Source organism: Coturnix japonica, chromosome 4 (genome assembly GCF_054131305.1).
Source record: "Coturnix japonica strain WE chromosome 4, WE-NBRP24, whole genome shotgun sequence".
In the NCBI taxonomy this organism is placed as follows: domain Eukaryota; kingdom Metazoa; phylum Chordata; class Aves; order Galliformes; family Phasianidae; genus Coturnix; species Coturnix japonica.
Genome location: NC_140666.1, coordinates 75,420,824 through 75,441,832, shown reverse-complemented (window position 1 = coordinate 75,441,832; position 21,009 = coordinate 75,420,824). Strand labels below are relative to the sequence as shown.

The following is a 21,009-nucleotide window of genomic DNA, read 5'->3' as shown; positions in this document are numbered from 1 at the left end:
CCTGGTCAGCTTCCTCAAGCCCAATATGTCTGTCTTTTCCTTTGTCTAAATTTCCTTCTTAATCTTGCTCTTTCCTCCTGGCAATAAGAACACTTGAAGAGGCAAATATGGCAGAGAAACCTAGACTGAAAATCACTATTTCAAGTCCCAGATTAAAATACTAGAACATTAGCATGCCTGAACTGGAGAAAACAGGACCAGGACATACCTTCACCAATTCAAGTGTCAATAAAACTATCACTCATCTCCAAAAACATTCTCTGAAGTTAAAGATCTTTTTGTCTTGCAAAGGCTGTCTACAAAATTCGCTTTGTTTTTCCTTCCTCATTCTTAACCTTTAATTTCATTAAATCCCAGGCCAACAGACACATTAGTTTTCACATGGCTTTTTGTACCTGGCTTCTTAACCTAACATTTGTTTTCTTTGTCTGCCTCTCCTCACTGCAACCTGAGATGCTGCTGTCCTCATTCCCCTACCATTTTTAAGTCTGCACATCTGTGGTACATAACTAGTTCTCCAAGAGCCCAACTATGCTCTATGTGAAGATGAGACTAAAAATAAGAAAAAATTATAAAGTTGAGGTCTACCACAAGCAGCATGGAGGAAAAGGATCTGTTAGCTGAACACAAGCCAGCAGGGTGCCCAGGTGGCCAAGAAGGCCAATGGCATCCCAGCTTGTACTAGAAACAGCATAGCCAGCAGGACCAGGGAGGTGGTTGCCCTTCTGTACTCTGCACTGGTGAGGCCAAACCTTGAGTGCTGTGCTGGGTTTTGGGCCCTTAGCTACAAGAAAGGCACTGAGGCCTTGGAGGGTGTCTAGAGAAGATGATGAGGCATCTGGAGCACAAGTCTTGTGAGGATTGGTGGAGGGAAAAGGGATTGTTTAGTCTGGAGGAACAGTAAGAAACATTGCTTTAGATTCTGTATTAAAGAAGACTAAGTATGACCTGTAGACATGTATGAATGGCAAAAGGAAGATTCACAAGAAGTGAAGAAGAAAGAAAGAACACTGCAAAATATTCTCAAATCTTGCTCTGGCTGAGGAATGAAAACATTCTGCCACCCTCCAGGGTGACTGCTGAAAGCATAGTGATGGATCAATAAAAATCAAGATTTTAGGTAATCTATTTGAAATATTTTCAGTAAGTTGAACAGAAAAAGTAGAATGGCTGGGATCAGGCCCACCAAAATGAGCAATGTTTAAAACAAACAAACAAAAAAAAAAAACCAAAAACAACAAACCAAACCAAACTAAGTAACCAACATGCATTTGCTCCTTCATTTGTGGGAATTTACTCCATTATGGGCTGTGTCTGGTTTCAGACATCAAAGAACCCAAGCATTCATTTAGGAAACCACCTTTCTCCTGCCTTCCTGTTGTAGAGAAATTTATTTTCTTTGAAGCCACGTGTTTCTTTCCGCCTCAGTGGCCTCACGGTGCATTTATCTTCTTGTACCAGTGAGTTCTCTGGGACAGGGACTTGTCTCATACAGGCAGTCAGCACTTATATATGAAAGTAGTAATGCTAATAGTAATTTTCTACTAAGGTAGAAGCCATGCCCTGAAAAGTATTTGCCCGTGGTCTGATAAGCTGCTGCAGGAAAAGCCTGCATGCCTAAGAAATGCCCAGGGTGTACAACAAGAAAAAAACAGTCCTCAGTCTTCTTGACAAAACAAAGCCATCTGCCCTGGCTGGGGGTTAGACTGTAATTTCTAGAAAGCCCTGAGTAGCCTGTTCCATCCTGCAGTTGTTCCTGCACCTTCATGATGAATGAATGTGTCTCTGCTATGGTCTGGAGAGAACTATTGAGTTAAGAAAGTCTTGGTGGCAGACTGGCCTTCTGTTCAAAGAGAACCCATTTTAAAATGAATTGTGAACAAGTGACAGCAAGATCAAGGTACAATTTGCTAACATTTGGTCCATCAAAAAAGGCATCATAACCACAAATTCAAACAAATAAATGAATGACAAAAATATTCTGACTTTCTAACAGAAAAATGACTTGTGGGCTCAGTCTGTATTTTTTGTGTGAGACTGCTCAAAATAAAGATCCTACTGCACAGAAAAGACACTAAATCTCCAGTCACTGGAGTAGGGAAGACAGAGAAGAAGCGAAGAGAAAAATAACAGAACTTTTTGAAGTTAAGCCACCTGAATGTGGCTGTAAGTCTAGATACGAATCCATACAGGGAAATGCCAGCTCAGGCTTTCGGTTGATCTGAAGCTACTGCAACCAATATGTTGAGTGCAGTCTGACCATGTAGCCACGTAGCATGAACACAGGCTTCTAAAACAAGCCTCTTCAGCAGTCTGCCAATATGTCTTCGCATCTGCCAAAATACAAGCTGCTTGCGCAATCAGAGGGCATTGCTACACATATGGTTTTGACAGATTAAAATATGTTTTTTTCTCATCTCTTTTTCCTGGGTTTCACACTCTTTTTGTCACACTGAGAGTAATTCCACATATTGAACCAGTAAGACCTGATGAATTTTTGTTCAGCCATGGTTTCTGCTCCCTTTCCTCTGTGCATCTTTTCTACAGTCAGCTCCCTGAGATCTCAGCACAGTGCTACTCATGAAGAAAAGCCACCTTCCCTTAGTAGCCAGCACTTGGGGCCCTGGTACTGACCAATCTTTGAGCTGCTCTTTTAACAGTATTAGGAGGCATGTTGTCTTGAGCCATTTCTTGCAGCATGAGAATGAGCTAGAAAGAAAGGAAAAAGACTCCAATGCCGAATTTATGGAAATCTAAGCTTATGGAACTTACAGAAAGAGTTCAAGGAAAGACAGAAGGATTCTTATGACTGAACAATAAATGAGTTGAGCCCCTCAGGAAAGGAAGGAGTGACACATAAGAGACTCATAAGCCAAAAGGAGTAAGAAAGGGAATAGAGAAGTATGGATGAAAAATAGCTCCTTTGTTCAGTTAATACACACCTTATCACTGACTTTGTGGGATCAATGCTTCTCTTTCTATGCTGTCTCGCAACCCCCACTAATTTGCAGGGAATGAACTGGCATGAGTCAACACACATTTGTAAAGTAAAAGTGCTGGTAGACTGGAGAAAGGAGTTAATATGACTTCAGCTACATTTCCTGCAGATTTGGATGACTGCATTTAGAATTTTTGCCACGTTCTAATTATTGATATTTTATAAATATATGATTTGTCATCTCACTACATCATTTCAGGTCTAATTTATTTATGTTTATTAATACACAATTTCATTAATGAAGTTAATTAACATGACAGTGCCCATTTTAGAAGAGAAAATAAATTCAGCCTTGATTTAGAAAAGACTAAAATTTTTAACTTGGAGGAACTGATGGCGCAGCACATCTAGAGCTTTTCAAGGATAAAGGATTTTCCTCCTTTTCCCTGTATTAGCTAGTGGCCAAACATTTCCTTGTTTTAAACTAAATCAAATTTCCTATCTCCTCAGCAGGATTCAGGTTTTTATACCAAATTAAATATAGTAATTGAGAAGTAACAAGATATATCCATGACAAAGGTCTACTTAAAACTCTGATTTGTGTTAGATCTAAAAGAGTATAACCAGTGGAAGTTACGATTTCCAGAAGTCAGTGTTATCTCTAAACAGATGGAATAGAGAAAAACACCAACAGTTGACTTAAATATATCCCATTCTGAAGCCATGCAAAATCCTTCCATTGCCTTCTGTTATGGTTTTATTATTTTTGTTATCAGTATTCCACATTGTAACATTATGTAGTGCACTGAAAGTTAAAGAGTTAATGCTCCAGTTCCATGGACTGTTGATATTTCTGGGTACCTGGTTCTCAGAAGAGAACTACATACGCCAAATGATTCTGTGTTTCTGTTTTCCATTCAGAGGGAAAGATAAAACTGTTTGCAAGTCATGAGAGATCCCTTTTTCCTTTCTGCTCATCTCTGCAGTGTGTGTGTTCCTTAGACATCTCACCTTCACCATTAGAGTGAAGCCTTCAGTTTTTGGACAGTCTCATTTTATTTCACTTCTTAGCCTCAATTCCAATTATATTGTATTGTTATCTTGCATTCAACTTAGTAAATTAGTTTGTTTCTCCTCAGATCATTGCCACTGTTTTGTTTCTTAGGCCCATCTCCCTACCCTTTTCCTCTTTTCCCTTCCCCCTTTCCTGGGGTATGGGTCCATGAGTCCCCCACCCCATCAGTCACTGAACTGTGTTGACCTGCCTGTAAACCATTGCCACCTTCCCTGAGTTTCAGATCAGAACATGCTATAGCTCTGCATTTCATGTATCACCTACATTTTGTACATAGGTCACCTGGTGCAGTGAAAAGCAAAATGATTTATCAAGCTCACTAAGAACATTAGCAAAAGAGATGAAATCCATGAACTAAAGATGCCTGTTCCCTCCCAGAACTTCTCATTGCCACAGACTATACCATTCTCTGCCAATCTTTATACACCTAATGTTGAGGGCTAAATATTTGGAGAAATGCCCAAGAGTCTGTAACAATTAATTTTTTACTACAAAGTCCACTAAAGGTACTCGGAAGAGACCTACTGATTTTGGCGAGCTTTGGAGAGAACACTACAGGAAAAAGTGGAAATGAAGGTAAGCATCCCAGTATACAACAGTTTGTGCAGAGCAGCAGTAAAGGGAGCCCACCAGATGGTCTTAACAGTCACAACTGGAGTCCAGAATTACAGCAGCTCCCAATTTATCAAAACCATCATGCAGGGGAACTAGAAGGGGACAAAATCCACACATCAATTTAATAGCCATCTTTTCTATCCTGCTGCTACTACAGGCAAGGGAGTTCCTCATGGGTACTTCCTTTGCTGCAGGTACTTCAGTCAGTTGAACAAAATAATCAAGTAACACACGTTCATTGAGAAAAGGCCAGTGTGAAATGACATTTTTAAATTGCATCATGTCTTCAGACTATTTTGCTAAAAATCTTAAAAATATCTTAAAAATTAACTGAGTCATAGACAAGAAAGAAGCAATAAAAGTCATGCCTTTGGATGCCAGTTTCAAATTCTGTACTCTCTGTATAAATAATTACAGGTACTAGAAATAACCAGTGATCAGTATGTAAGCTGACTGGCCTCTTATATTACTTCTGCAAAGGAAGAGAAATACTGAAACTAGACTTGACTACCGGCATCTTGGTAGGTGACGTACAATACAAACTGTGGGTTCACTGTTAGATCACTGGAAGGAATAGATTTGGTCACTGTTAATTCTTTGCTGCCTTGGATGAAGCCTTTTCCTAGAAAACCTTTTTTTTTTTTTTTTTTTTTCCTCCCTCTGTTGACTGACATGGAGAGCTGCAATTTAAAGAAACTGAAAAACTGGAAAAAAACGTAGCACCATACAATGAAAACACAAACTGTTATAAAAACACATATTTGCCCCAAAACTCTAAATACAAAGAAATGCACATGAACGGATTTTTGCATTTTGCTTGTTCCATTACAAAGAAGAAACAGCATAGAATCTCAGTTCCAGTTTTAGAAATCTACCAAAAGAAACAGAAACCTATTTCAAAACAAAAGTTATTTTCACAGTGCTTACAATTGCTTTCTGCCTCTGTCTCTCCCTTTGTTTGGCCCTTTCAGATTCCCGTTTTTCATACTCTTTGCGGTATTCTTCCCTCTTCAGCCTTTCATGCTGATATTCCTCATAGCTGTCATATCTAGGAAACATAACTTAGTCATTAAATGAAGCACCTGCATTTGTTAATGTAGATTTAGTAATACAATTTCTGGAATGCTTTATTATCTCTTGAGAACCAGCTGAAAAGCAAACTAAATGCACACAAAATGCACTACCTGGGTCTGCGACTGTACGGTGATCTGGATCGCGATCTTGCACGTGAGGGAGAACTTCGGTGTGCTCGGTGTCTACAGTGGCTGGACTCATAACAGTGACAAGATCTGCAAGAAATAAAAAAAACAAAAAAACATTCACCTCTGTCATTCACTTTGAATCTACTGACATCATTTTCTCCTGAGTTACCTCTTACCTGACCTTACAATTTCTTCTAAGCTACCGGTGAAATTTTCCAGTGACAGTTTGCGATCTCCTAGTCAACTAAGGGGCCTCAAGTGATTTTGCCCCCCTCCTATAATGTTTCTTATTGAGGCTAACAGAGAGCAGAGAATCAGCCACTGTCAACTTCATCTGATAGGGACTGCAGCTAGATTGGCACTGGGCAGCTTGCAGATAATGGGAAAGGTTAGTTGTGTATATCTCTCCAATTGCTCTGCCTCTGACCTGACTGGCTCCACTCAGAAAGTGTAAACTTGGCAAATTTAAAGGATAATGGCAACGAGCGTTTCTGCAGCAATCCTGTAACCTTCAGAGCTAATCAGATCAGGGGCAATAAAAAACAGTTGCACTGGATCAAGCTATTTTTTAAAAATTATTTATTTCCTTGAAGTCACTCTTATGTTTTTGCTGTTTTCCTTCTTATTACCAACAATGCTGATATATGAAATTGCTGCACTGTACCTTGAAGAGGATCTACTACAGGGTGACCTTGATCTCGATCGGGAATATGGAGAACGGGAACAAGACCTGCGTTGAGGAAAGGACCTTGATCTAGAGCGTGTCCTTTGGGATCTTTGAGAAAATAAGGATTTGGGTGGAGATACTGAATCTCTGCATGGAGAGTTAAAAGAAGAGCAAGAAGGCGATACGTCAAATAATGAATAGGCTTGTGTCCCATCCCAAGGGTAGCATAGTTTATCACTTTCATCTTCACTGTCATCAAAGAGACCATCCATTGCTAGTCCTGAATTTATAAACATAGGTAGTTTGGAAAATTGTTCATTACTGTAATCACTGTCCCTTAGTTCACAGGTCTTATCTGCTTCTTCATCAAAAACAGCTTGGCTGGGGTGACCAAAATGCTTATTCAGTTCAGCCCGAATTTCCTGGTCTTGGAGCTGTTTTCTGTTATTACCTTGGGATCCCTGCTTACTTGTCTGTAAAGTCTCTTTATACTGGTCTTGTTCTAAAGAAGAACAAATCTGACACTGCCACCCAGGTGAAGAATCCTTAAATTCTAGTTGTCTGGAGTCCTGAAGTTCCTGGGATATTTTAATGTGTATTTCCGACTTTGAATTCACAGATTGACAGTAGTCGTGGTCACCAAACAGCCGCAAACTGGGCCGTTTTGTCTTTCTCTCCTCATGTCCACTGGACAGTGCTGTAGTCTTGCTAAGCTGTGCATACAGCTCAGTCTGTTCTGGACCCTTCTTGACTGGGTTGTTTCCTTGAGAACTGGAAGACTCACTATAACGGGGCTTTTTTGAAGGTGGTGCAATAGTCTTGCATGATGACTTCGGCTTAGGTGAAGTCCTGAAAGGATTATCCTGGTTGGCTTTATGAGGAGGGGTTGTAGGTGGAGTTAGGCCTGAAGGGGGAGAAAAAGGAGGAACAGAATGTTTTTAAGCAGACAGATTTTAGTGAAAATACACACATGCTTCTTTAAAATAGATAAAAAACCAAGACTCGTTCTATGTCAATTTAATTTAATTCAACTGGGAATTAAAGTATTTAGGGTTTGAGACACCAAAGTTCTGGTGACAACAATAGCAACAGTACTAATGCATTGCCATTAATCTTCAATGTCCTTTCTGTCCCTCCCCTTCTTTCATGATACCTGCCTCTCTGTAGACTCTGATAGAAAAGATCAAGAGATAAAAATCAAAAGACTTTTCTGATAAAAATCAAAAAGATTTTGATACAAAATGAAAAGTAAAGGACTGGCACTGTCAAACATCTAAGGAAATTAGCAGACAAAAACCTGAATAAAAGGAAGTCCAAGAAAAATAAATGAGTGCTACCAAAGCAACTTGTGCAGTACACAAAAGTTGAATGTAAGGAAGTACAGCAACTCTACAACTTGACTGCAAGGACTCTTTGTCTCCACAGTTCATTAACTTAGTAAACCATTGCTAATGTACGTATAATACATTCTTGTAAACATAACTAATACATTTTGCCTGAAATGTAGTTCTGCAACTGAAACCAAAGAGAACAATGAGGCCAGTAGAACTGTAATGAACCACTGCACCTAGCACCAAATATTAGTGAAAGGCATGAAATAAGAACTAGATATGAAACTGATAAGATTTCCAAGATTAACAGTAACACTAGATACCAGGATTTCTCATGTAACTATAATACATTACATCATTATGGTGAGATGGAAATGCAGGAAGGACTGTAGCCCATTCTAGTAAAACCTGCAATCCAAAGCAACAACCAAATGCCACCAAAGTCAGAGAAACTGAACAAAGATACTGTAAGTCTAGCAGCCCAAATGCAAATTTAAAACTGAAAGTTTTGTGCCAAGTCATCAACTGTTTCCTCTAATTTGTCCTCAATTTTCATTTCCTTCCCAGAAGTTCATCTATCAGCGTAGATTTAATATCTTATCTACCTCCTTACTAACAAATATTTCTGTTGACAAAACAAATTTCCAGCAAAATGATCAGACCGCTTCAGAATTCTTCAGTGATCATTTCTGGGTTGAAAATCTACAGTCACATTCAAGAAAGATTTGAGTTAAATAAGGATTGTTTTCTAAATTAAAAACAAAACAAAACAATTAAGAATTAGCACTTTCAGTCATGAAATAATACAGCCCCAGAGAAGATCTGGGATTACTGAATTTTCAGATGTATCTTTAAAGAAAGAACAAAGTTGGGCATTATTAATTCCAGCCTATCCTTATAAAATTCAACCACTCCACAGTAAATGTCTCAAAAAGCTTCACACATGAAAACTTCAGTACAAGAAACCCAAGACATAATCTAATACTCAGAACAAAATATTGTTTCCATTCCTGTTTCTTTAAAGCTAGCCCTAGCAGAAAGCAAATCATACTCAAAACATAACAGTTTCCAGAAGCTCAATGAGGAGTCCAACAGTCTTAATGGGAGGGCAAGAAATAACAACAACAAAACCCTTCCAAAAGTACAGACTGAGCCAAATTTACTGGCACATCTTTTGCTGGCAAAACTGTGCTGGGGACATCCTAAGAAAGGACTTCCTCGTGGCATTTTGGCTCTTTTCCTGGTTTTCAGCAGAAGCAGGAAGCACACAAGCAAGTATAAACAGATACAAGTTGAAAAATGTTCATTTAACTTTTGAACAAACTTCCACTGGGGGATGAAGGGGGAGTAAAGTTTTGAATTGGTTCTTGTTTAAGTCAAGGCTACAGAATCTGCCTTCAGCACGTCCCATCACCAGTGCCCAAAATGTGAACTTTGAGAAAACAGTAAGGCTGCACACTTGCTCGTTGGTGTCACTTCTGCTCATCGTTACACTAATCACTGCTAAGCTTCACTTCAGGCCATGATCCTAAATCAAGTGTTACAGTATTCTATAACCTTTGCATTATTTCATACACACCAATTTCTCTGCAAAAGTGTACATTTTAGCGTTGACAGTACAAGGTATATTCTGTGCTCTCTTGAACTTAGCAGGTTTTGACAGATTTATGGAAGGACAGATGGCCATTACAGGCTGAAGGCTGACAAGAGGCAGTTCAGAGCATTGTTAACACACTTGCACAAACTCTCAGCAGTGCAGCACTGTGCAGAATGTAATTCAGACTATAGCTTTTTTATTGCTGCCTATTTTCTTTTGTCAAAAGAGCCTGCTGTGCACAGCAACAAATGGCTGCCATTACCCAGAATGTAATGGGTGTCAGACAAATCACGTAACACAAACAATCAAGAGTATGTAGGTCATATTTCAACAGAGCACAACCTTAGCAATATTTATGATTACTGCATTGAAATGTGCTCTATAATAAACAAGTACCTCTACATCAGTCACACTTACGTACTTCTGCACAGCAAATCTGTTAGAAGTGGTACATACTCTCCAATCACCCCCCTTATAGAGTCTTTTTTCTTTTTAAAGTAAAAGGCAAGTATTTTTTCATGACATGCTATAAAACCATTTTCTTTGTAGGGACTTTTGTTTAATTGAATAGCTTCAGTAAATGGTACGTTTGCACTTTGCCTTACTCTGTCTGGATAGTGTGAACTCACTCATCTTGCGCTCAAAAATAGCGCCTATCAATTTGTGAATACTGCTGCCAGCCCAGCCCTGTCTTCTCTGTGTTGGTGCAACAAAAGGTGTTCCCATGTATGCGGGCCCCACTACCTCCCTGAGTGACTTCTTTCAATAAAGTCTCTGGGAGAGTGCAAGTACTTCTGATGCATACCAAAAGTGCACTAAAAAACAGCCACCTTATTCAACTCATTTAGCTCAGTTAAGTCGATAATCAGAAATTGGGGAATTGCGTTTGCATAGAAAGTGACATCTTGACTTTTTAGGACTCATTTGCAATGAGGTTTTAACCAGACACCAAACTTCCTAAAATTCGACTGTAACTGTAGGCATTTAAACACTTGATGATGTTTGTTGGTGGGGGGAATTAGTACTTTTTGGTGAACACAGCTGTGCAACCTTCTTATATGTGCACTGGGCTTTTGAGAGGCATGGAAATGATTTCTTTCATACTTTTAAGTCTGAAAATGGATTGTCAAGGGAAACAGTATTAAAGGCCACTAAAAACACTGAACACATGGTAACACCTCGATTCAGTTAAAAAAAATAAAAAATCAGAGGAGTTTCTGTGTGGCATAAGACTGCAGAAGTCAGGAAAATATAATAAAATTAAATAGCCATCATATAATAAAAAACTACATGCTTGCTTAGTATTCAGTTTAATCTTGTTGTCAGTGCTGCAGAGAATAAATACAGACTCCTGAAAATGTCTAATAATTCACTAGATCTTATTCCCCCAGACAACTCTCTGCATCTCTCATTTAATCAGAAATCATTCTGAGGTCAAACAAGTGCTTATACGATAGATCTGAAGTATTTGTTCTGACAACTAAGAGGTAACTCAGATCTAGAGGTGGGCAAATAGCAGAGTTTAAGTATCCTCAAGGATGCTCATGAATTCCAAATCACTATCCAAGCTGATCATGTTCATATTGTCTTTTCCGCCATCTTTTTGAAGAGACCAAATTTTGCACCCAAGAGAGACTGGAGTTTTATATTCAGGTAAATTACAAGGATCTTAGCGAGAGACTTTTCACTCAGTCACCTGTTGAAGACAGGAAGGTGGAAATAGCCTTTCAGTTATTGATTGCTGCCTGAATAGTAGTAAAATCTTAAGCATTTAAACATGCTTAATGCATTTATATGATGTCTTTGGGTACTTAGGAATGAAGGCTTAAAAAGGTATTGAGAGAACTAAGAGTGCAAAAAGCCATGCCATTTAGCTTCAGGGAGGAGCCCTCAGTCCTCAAGAGAAACACTGTCAGTTCTGGAGGTGAGTTGTCCTCCTGTGTCTGTAAGTATCTCTTCAACCTGACATGTTCCAAAGAGAAAAAAGTCCTCCAGTAACACAAAAACCTCCCATGTCCCTGGAAGATAACAGAGATGTTCCAGCCCATGGCTTCTTAGCAGAGTACTGCTAGCTGCAGAAAAAAGAATGAAGGCCCTTACTCAGAATAAGACTCACCTTATGCAGAAATTTTATCCACTACTTAATCATCATCTCCTAGTCATGACATTCTGATACATTTTCTGCAAAATAGCACTGGAAAGTTGCTAGGTGTTGTGATTTTAAATAGACTTACTTTGTTTCTCACACGACATTAAAAGGGCACTCACTTTAAAAGATATTTGTTCTTTATAATTTGGCAAATATTTGACAAATGTTTTGACAGTTTTAGGGAGGACATAGTTACACTCAAGTACTCACAAATCCATTCTAAAGCAAGTTTGAGCACTGGCAAGGGATTGGATTCAGCCTGACTTTAGATATGTGAATCCAAAGTGTATATATGTGACAAAGACTGATGGTTAGTGCAGGAAATGCACTTATTTATTTTTCTACTCTTTAGTTAATTCATCAGTGAGGGAACCAGTGCTACTTTCAGTAGAGAAAACAAGGAAGCTGCTATTTATATTAAAATATTTTGTGTTTCAATAGTGCAAGCAGCACTACTAATGGTCTTTTTAATTCATCTGTAAGATCAAGGCAACTCCTTTGTACATTACAGTACACAGTGCAAGTTACCCTGTATAAGGACAATGAACAGTGTGGCTACCTGTATATAATTTGGAGTTGCTAGGGTCTCACCAAAGAACTCCAAGACATTATTAACTACTACTGCCACTATTTTATTCTTTTGTTGTTGTTGTTTTTACTGTAATGGGTCCCAGTTTTTCCTCGACTTACTCACATACTCTTTAAGCTCTTCAGTAGTAGAGGTTGTTTCTGTTATGTCTACTTCCAGCACAAGTAAAGTCATGACAAAAAACACTACTGCAATCCAAATAAATGACTTGAAGAGGAATTCACGCACAACCACTCATCTTTTTATAGATTTATATACACATACAAATATAAAATCTATGTATATGTGAAGGCAGAGATTAATACTGCTGTTGAGTGATGAAAGGCAATTTCCTGAAACCTTCTCACCAGGTATTTTGAGGGACAGAGCAAAAGCAACATGAAGTGCAACAGCTACCATCAACTACATTGCTTGTAAACACTGCCCAAAATCCCTGGTCACGTGTGCTCCAACAATTCCTGTTCTTGATTATCATCAGTTAATTTTCTAGCTAGATTTATTTCCAGGGGGTATAATTTCATATTTTCATAGGATAATGTTTCACAGCCTCTGATGCATCTTTTATTTTGCTACATTTCCTGGTTATATTATCTAAAACAAGAAAGTTGTTTCACTGTCTCCTCTATGCATAGCAGACACATGGCAATTAATTCACTAACACTCGGCCCATTCCCATTGCCGTTCTTGAGATAAAACTAGAGGACTGTCAAGAGGTTAGATTAGCTCCCAGGTTCTCTCCAGCCAGCTGATGTGAAGAGCAGGCTGCTGTATTTCTGACTGGAAGAAGGTACTGCTGCCTGAACAACTCTGCTATCGTCACCTCATCTGCCCCTTCCAGCTGGTAGCACTAAGCACTGACTCACCAGTGTGCCTCCAAACATGCACTTTCATGCAGATTTGCTCTCCAGTAATGACAAAAAAAGACTTCTTCATGCTTCAGGCTTGTTGGCACTGAATGGGATTATCCTGCCGCATGCTGTGAATTTTGCCATGTCTGTATTGATTTTGCAAAAGGAAGGTGTGTTGCAAGGATGTTGCATTTTGTCACTAGAGGAATGATTAAGGCTGCAGATTTTCAGGACACATCAGGGGAAAGCATGCATGTTTTAATGCTGAATTAATGAAGTTTCTGGAAAAATGACATGATGGTTGTAGGGCAGTGAAAGCAACCGCCCAAGGTACATACATAAACTGAGAGCTTGGGCCTCCTCTTGTGTAAAGCTGCCACAGAACCGAGGGAGGGGCCCTCAAAATGCCATCAGTAGTGTAAGACCTATTCTGCTATATCCCCCCCACAAAATGATAGATATTATATACATGCCCCTGTGAGAAACACATGCTGAGTACTTATTTTTCAGTATCACATAACTGAGAAAGAAAACATTCTTGGCAGTATCTCAGGTGAAGCTCAGCATGTGCTCTTGTGCTCAGTTCTGGACACCTCAGGAAAACAGAGGCAAAAGAGAGGTTGGAGGAAAGCAATAAAACAGATTTGAGATCTGAAGAAATTTTGTGGAAAGAGCAGATGAATTAAATGAGTGCAATGGGTGATGCATCGACTGAAGCTGCACGTGACAAAAAAAATCTACACATCTTCAAAAGGTACAAACACTGGGGGCCAGACAGGAGGAGCAGGACAAAAGAGAGGTGGTGTGAAGTGTGCTAATGGGAGAAATAAAGAGAAAGTAAGAACATAAAATGAATATCAATTTTAAAAAATTACCTTTAAGCTATGGAACACTTTTTCAGTGGCAGAGGAGAAAGCTGTTATTTGTGACATATTAATCTAGAATTGACAAAGCACTGAAACATGCAGTCACGTACGGCCCTAGACTGGCCTGGAGACAGACTGGATGACATAACTTTTCCATCTGTAACATCGATTACACTCTGCTGTGGGGATGTCTTTGAAAGATGGTGCTCAGCAGTACACAAATCTATGGGGAAATGGGGAAGTATAACAGATAAATGGTTTCATTCATATTTTTTCCAGAAATTATGCGCTCTTGTGTAGGTTTGGAGCAATATTTTCAAACACATTCCCTCTCACGTAACTGGATAAAAAGTCAGAGCAAGCCACTCTCAAATTAATCTCCTGGAGACCTCTATAAGATCTCAGAGTATGTGCTATATATTGAAATGAACAAACACACACCAAACCGTGCTTACAAGAAGAGCTAACTCTACCCATTTCTCACCTGCAGTTCCAGAGAGTTCCACACTTAAGGTTTGTTCAATAGTCTTGTTCTCAAATGGGGAACCCTTGGGATCACTGGAAGACAGGGCACATTTATAAAAACAAGCTGAAATGGAGTTGCTGTAGCCAAAATGTATTAGATCCCCCTCCCTTTTATAAATGTTTGCACTTTTTACTACTTACTTTGGAGACTCAGGCGTCAACGGAAGTGATAAACTCGTTGGTTTGGCTAAAGGGAAAAAAGAAAATGGTTATGGAATATATAAGCACTCAATAACATACCAAAAAGTTGTCTTTCATTTTGGTGATGGAAGCCTCTATTAGTAAGTTAAGGCAGGGTTCTGATCATTTAGTAGCCATTTCTGTATACTTTGGATAAATAAGGAGACTCATCCTGATTCCTTAGCACTGGTACAAAAAGGGCATCTAAATTTCAACAATGATTTACATCAGTTTCTGTACCTCTGAAATACAGCACACAGCCCAAATGCTAAGAACCTTTCAGAAGAAAAGTGGTACATGTTAAAAAATCAATGAAGAAATCTACAGGATACACCATGAAAATGTTATTTTCTCCTAGATTTAATTTAGAATACACTCTACATTTTATTTGGAAACAAGAGCAGCAGAATAACTACAAACTAACAGAACGTTATGAATATTCAGTTAATTTTACTTCTACAGTATACAATTTTATATGTAGCACTGAGAATAGGTTGTTTTTATGAGGCCAGAGTCCAACTCGCTACAGTCAGTCCAAATTTCTGCAAATTATCCCGCAAACTACGACAAGCCAAGGATTCAGTCACAGATGGTTAAAAATGGGGCTGACGCTCTCAGCACTACAATCCCAACATACACAAAAAAAACAAAGCTTTAGCTATAAAAATACAAGACTTTGTAGCTTTTATTCATGCAAGCTTGTATTTTCCCAAAGTAAGCCAAGAACTAGGATACTGCAGTACAACTAAGATTTTTCTAATTGCCAGAAAAATGTTTAAAATGAAAAATAATATTACTTGCAAATTTTACTTTTCAGAAGTTAGATTGATGCTTAAATGCGGAGAGCATTGTACCAGGAAAAACAGCAGGGGATCTCTTCTGCAAATTAATTACTTAAGACAAAATGTTCCCCTTGAACACTTCTGCACTGCAGATCTTTTGTCCAGAGTGTCACTACTGCGTATTTCGTATTCATTCCAGGCTTGGAGCTCCCATCGACATTAAAGGATTTTATATGCAAATTGATTACTTTTATAAACTCTAGAGCATTCCTGGAGTAATATTACATTTTTAAAAATTAACTCAATTCTCAAGAGCCGCATATTGTTCCTCCTCCTCCCCATCTGAAAGTTAGAAATGGAAACTCAGGTGTTCACCTTAGGTTCACCTTCCTCAGAATTCACTGCCAAAGTGAGGAAATGCACCAAAACGGGTTATGTGTCTGATCCAGCACTGCCAGTGATTTGTGCATAAAAAAGGTTTCCATAAGACCAACTGTAAGATGACACAACTTTGCAGGTACTTTATGTACACCCAGGATACTGTTTGTGACTGTTGCCAGTGGCTACCTAGAGGTAAAACTGGCTAAAAAGAACAGACCTTACAGAAAGGCTCAGGAAGAAAGTCTGTACAAACAAGTGCTCCTACTGTGTTTCAGAGAACAAAAACCACATACACCTACCCAGCTTGGGCTTTCTACAAAAGCTGAATGTGTAAGAGTTATTAAAGCTTCTAAAAAGTCTCCTTCTAGCTCTCACATTGAGAAGCAGATCCGAGTATACAGACATATAAAATCTGAAACACTGAGACACACCACCCAGGCATCATCTCACATTCCTCAGTATTCACGTAGGCAGATAATATTTAGCCCTCTCACTGAGAAATTCATATACCAAAATACCATTCAGTTTTCTTACTGCTAGGCATGGGCTTGACCAAACAGGATTCCTGTAAACTATTCCATCCTCATTTACAGCCACTGACATTTTAACTGTTTAGCCAGTATTATTTTCCACGGTGCTTGTTTATTTGATTTTTAAGGTCTATCATAGTGTGTTTTATTTGTATTTAAAGGAGTTCACATGAAGTTGCTTGTTTCTGTAAACTAAAAACATTCAGGTTCAAAATAACTAAATTTCCTCATGGGCAAATTTCAATGTAAAACCACAGATAATCTTTGGCATGAACGGGTTTGTGGACATTCCCGTGGGTTTGCAATATGTTTGCAACAATAACCCTAAAGGAAAATATTGTTTTGCTTCTCTTTTGTGAGCTTTCCCTAACTTTGAAAGAATATTATCAGGCCCTGATTATCTTTTAAAACAGAAAGAGACAATATTTTTAGTTTTGATTAAATATATAAAGAAATGACCGTACGTCCGTGAATAACAGTCAGATCTGCAAGGTCAGTTCTGCACAAAGAGACTGTCCAAGCTGAAAGCATTATATATTCTTCTATTTGTATTATATGCACATTCATTGACATTGACGTCATATATTAGTGTGTGAGACAAATTTGATGAAAAAGCATGTCAGAAGTCTGTAAACAAAACGGCAGGAATTAAAAAAAGAGAATAATTTCACTCTGCCTTCAACTTCACCTGCAATACCACAGAAGACACAGTCATCTGTTTACCAATGGTGAGTTGGTTGCATGTCCTTTTAGGACTTTCCTAACTCCTCCTTTCACACTGTTGTCACAACCCACTTTGTTTTGTTTCTTTGCGTGAAATCTGCACAGTTTGGACAAAAAATGCAGCGAGATTTTATAATCAGTATTTATGTACATGCACACATACACCCATGTATAACATACATGTGCATATAAGATATCTTACATGTGATATGCTTTATTGCACCCAGCAGTGTTAATAAAGCCCCAGCTAGTGTCTGGCAGGCCTATGCCTGGTTCCACAACCCTCGCAGTACAAGACCCAGGTTTGAGATGAATGCTTCAATCAGGATTTTGCTCTGAAGCAGACTGCTGAGACCAGCCAGAAGGAGTGGCAGTTGATATTCAAGAAGCTCTAGGGGCAGCTGGATTTCTTTCTTACGAGAAAAACTGTTCAGAGAATTTGAAACCACAATGGAGAAAACTATACTACAGATGTCAGAACACACTGCTGTGAGCAGGGCATTTAATGATGGGGAGGAAAGATTATTTTGTTAAGTTTGCTTATACTTCCTAACGAAGAGTGGAAGAATAGATTTGATGGAGGCTGAAAAAGCAGGGGGAGGGAGTGAGAAGAGCAGGAAAAAATACATATGCAGTTCTGAATTCCCACTTTAAAAACTCCAAGGCAACACATAGTGGGTTATATGCTGATCTCTGTTGCAGCTGGATGACTTCCATTGGCTTCAGAGGAGTCATTCAGGATTTGCACTGATGTTACTGAGATAGGTATCTGGCCTTCTTGATTCCAAGCAAGTATATCCATAGATGTATTTTAAAGTAAGAGTAACTTTAAATAAGCTCCCTTTGGGCTCATAAGCTTTTACAGTTCTTCTTTATCTTGGGAAAACAGTCAGGGGAGGAGGGGAAGAGAAAGCAGAAGAGTCTCTAAGTTCTTGCTTCTCTGCCATCGAAGCTGCTTATAATATAGCCCAGTTCTTTATGCATTGGAGGGTACTAAAAGTCAACAGAAGTGTTTAGTTTTGGCCATAAAGAATCTAAAGAGAGAGAAAGATCAGGATGGTAGCTAAACTTCCAACTATTTACAAAATAAAATTACAAACCAGCATTCCAGCTTTAACAGGAATGACACATTTATTGCTTATTCTGTAGCAGTGAGAGTGCTATTTATTGTCTCTTAAGGACGAAGTGGCAGGTTAACAATGCCTTCGGTTTTACACTGGCAAAAAGAAAGAAGCTCACTAATGAACCAGCCTGCCCAGCTTGTTTAGGGGTATAATGATTTCTTAGTGGTACAGTGCTCTGTGAATAAATATCTCCAGCTCGCTTGATATACTGACATGTAGCATTTCTTAAACTTTTTTTCTTTTTTTTTTTTTTTTTTCCTGAGGTTCCTTTTCTAAGATTGGAGGCAACAGAGACAGGATTAAGACTTCAAAAGTTAAACCTACCTAATTTCAACTTCATTATACTGTTTTAAAACTCTCTATACAGAAGAAAGAAACTCTGGGTTTACGATAATAATCCAAGGAACAAAAGAGGTATGAGGGTATTCACAAGCTTTGTATCTCAGCTTCCCTCCAAAACCAACGGTGTTCAGTGCTCCCACACCTACCTTGCAGATGATTTGTCTGAGACTGCAGATGGGGCTTCCTTTTGGAGGTGCATTTCTCTTTGCTGCTGTTCCTGTTCTCTGCTGGTTTGGTCTGAGGAGGGTCATCATTCGTAGTCAGATATTTGAGAAGTTCAGAGCAGGGACGTCTTTGTGGCTTTTGTTGTTGACAAATGCTCTTCGCTTTATTGCTCCACGAATTCTCAGTCTTAAAAACGGGGCATTAAAAAAAAAAGACAAAAGAAAAAAGAGGAAAAAAAAGCTAAAATTAGTGAACTGAACCTTATCAGAATGGATATAGGTTTTCTAAAGAGATGAGATTTTCAATGAAGTGTTCAGTCTAAGTGTACTAGATCTATGAGCTGTGAATAATTGTTTGCAGAACAAGGAAAGAAAATTACATTGAAATTCCTAAATGACATTTATGCAGCTTTTTATTTCATTTCTCCAACATTTCAATGTTCCTACTCAGCAACATGTAACTAACAAGACCCTACAGCGCCTTTACTGTGAACAAAAAAATAAGCTGGTTTAAACCTTAATTTGCTGCTGATTGCTTGAGCCCAGTACTCACAACTCTCTTAAGTACCCCTAAATGCTCCGTTTTCAGTTACAGTGAATGGCAAGACAAACATTGTTTAATACTGCCTGCTAACAGAATTATGTCAGAGACGCCATTCTTTCCAATTAATGGCTGATATACATCTTTTGCCAAGAATCCAGTGCAATTTTTCTTAGCCCAGACAGCTGGTAAAATGGCAGTCTTGCATCCTGGAGTCACTCATAAACAACACCAGCCCATCAGAAAATTTTATCGCACCCCCTACTACTCTGTGTATCAATAAAGTAGGCAAAAGCAACAGACGGTGGGACTACAGCTGAACTCTGCCAAGAGAAAAAGCAAAAATGAAATATTCAGAGCATAAAGGAGCTCAGGTGATTTTCTGGAACCCAGTCTATAATCTGTTCACGTTTTTTGAAGCAGTTGCCAGATAGTAGGCAGATTAATACCACACATATAGATCTACTACTTACCTGATTGCTGAAAGCATAAAAGACATGTTACATTTTCTCTTTCTTCCCCCTCCCCGCCTTATTACAAAGATTAAGTTCCTACCTTAACAACCACAGGGCTTGTTCTGATCCTGTGATTTGTGTTTGCATGGTTTTGTGTGCTGAGACCACTGCATTCATTGTAATTTAGCTGAGTGTTGGCTGGAGCCAGCAAGAGCTTCTTGAGCTACAAACACATAGGGAAAAGGGGGTGGAAGGAAAAGAGTAAAGTTATGCATCTTTATGGATTAAAATTACTTGTCTACATTTTTTGCATTGTTGCTTGAAACTAGCTACAGCAATTTCAGCAAGCAAAGTGCATTAAAACAGAAGGAAGGGCTCAATATTCCCCAGAGCAAACAGATTTCATTTTCTTCTGAGGCTTGGCAACAAACTTCTGTTCCATTTACTGCAGTATACTGCAGGGCAAGCAGAAATGGCAGGGGCCTTGGATTTCTGAATCCAAGGCAAAGCAAAATTCTCAGTGATCTGTTCAACAGAACAAGTCTCTGATCTAAACAGAGAAGTTAACTTGAACAGAATAATGGATGCTTGTATCTGACTCTGCCATTGCAGAAGTCAGGGATAAAGGACTTTCACCAGAAATAGAATCCTGTCTCAAACTCTCTTTACAGAACAAAATGCATGTAAGGTTTCACTCACATCCTCACCCAAGATTCAGATTTGCCCTGATTAGCACTAAGTTGGTGCCTACTTGTCAAATGAGCGTTAAAGACACAAAATTAGCCCTGCAGCGTGCCAGACTCAATGGGCATTTCTTTACAGATCACCAAAGTAATGTCTAAAGATACATAGTAAAGAGCCTCAAGAAATGTAATATGTATTAAAAAAATATTATCCTGACTTATCTGAACAGAATCATAAGCAAAAGTGTCAGTCATTAGCACAAGAAACTCAAAAATAATCTCTTCAATCTACTTTTTAGTAGATTCCCTTATTAGTCATCCTATGAATGTTTGGTGTGTTTTCTTCTCTACTTGCATTTCAGTTCTTTACTTGATTTTCCTTTTCTGTGTAAGTGGAAAGTCCAGACCTTACTGTGACTACATCATACCCATGCAGTGGGCAGCCAGAGGCACATTCAATTCCTGTTAAACAGTAGGAAGAGTTCTTACTAGAGATGGCTCTTCTGCCTCCTGGGGCGGAGGGGTGCCATCGGGCATCGGGGAAGGGCTGGCGTCATGTTCATTGGTCACATCTCCATCTGTCAGTGCATCAAATGAAGGCAATCCATCCTCATCCACAGGGATGCTGTCCAGTGTCTCAGTGAGAACCGCTAGCAAGTTTGCCTCATTCTCTTCATCTATTTTCTGTGTGAGGAGACAAAA

The 21,009-nt window shown here is 38.9% G+C and overlaps 1 protein-coding gene across 5 annotated transcripts in view; it reads right to left on the bottom strand.

Annotated features, from left to right (window-relative positions):
* PPARGC1A (PPARG coactivator 1 alpha) overlaps window positions 1-21,009 on the bottom strand; it is a 338,264-nt gene that overhangs the window by 9,757 nt on the left and 307,498 nt on the right. For 4 of the 5 annotated variants that reach the window (XM_015862902.3, XM_085545632.1, XM_015862903.3 and 1 more), the window contains exons 3-10: window positions 20,797-20,991; window positions 19,725-19,847; window positions 18,611-18,815; window positions 14,544-14,589; window positions 14,362-14,435; window positions 6,495-7,401; window positions 5,813-5,917; window positions 5,556-5,676 (exon numbers count right to left, since the gene is read on the bottom strand). In XM_015862902.3, coding sequence (XP_015718388.1) covers window positions 5,556-5,676; window positions 5,813-5,917; window positions 6,495-7,401; window positions 14,362-14,435; window positions 14,544-14,589; window positions 18,611-18,815; window positions 19,725-19,847; window positions 20,797-20,991 — 1,776 coding nt within the window. The remainder of the gene's footprint in view (window positions 1-5,555; window positions 5,677-5,812; window positions 5,918-6,494; window positions 7,402-14,361; window positions 14,436-14,543; window positions 14,590-18,610; window positions 18,816-19,724; window positions 19,848-20,796; window positions 20,992-21,009) is intronic. The other variant, XR_014945485.1, reaches the window with a different exon arrangement.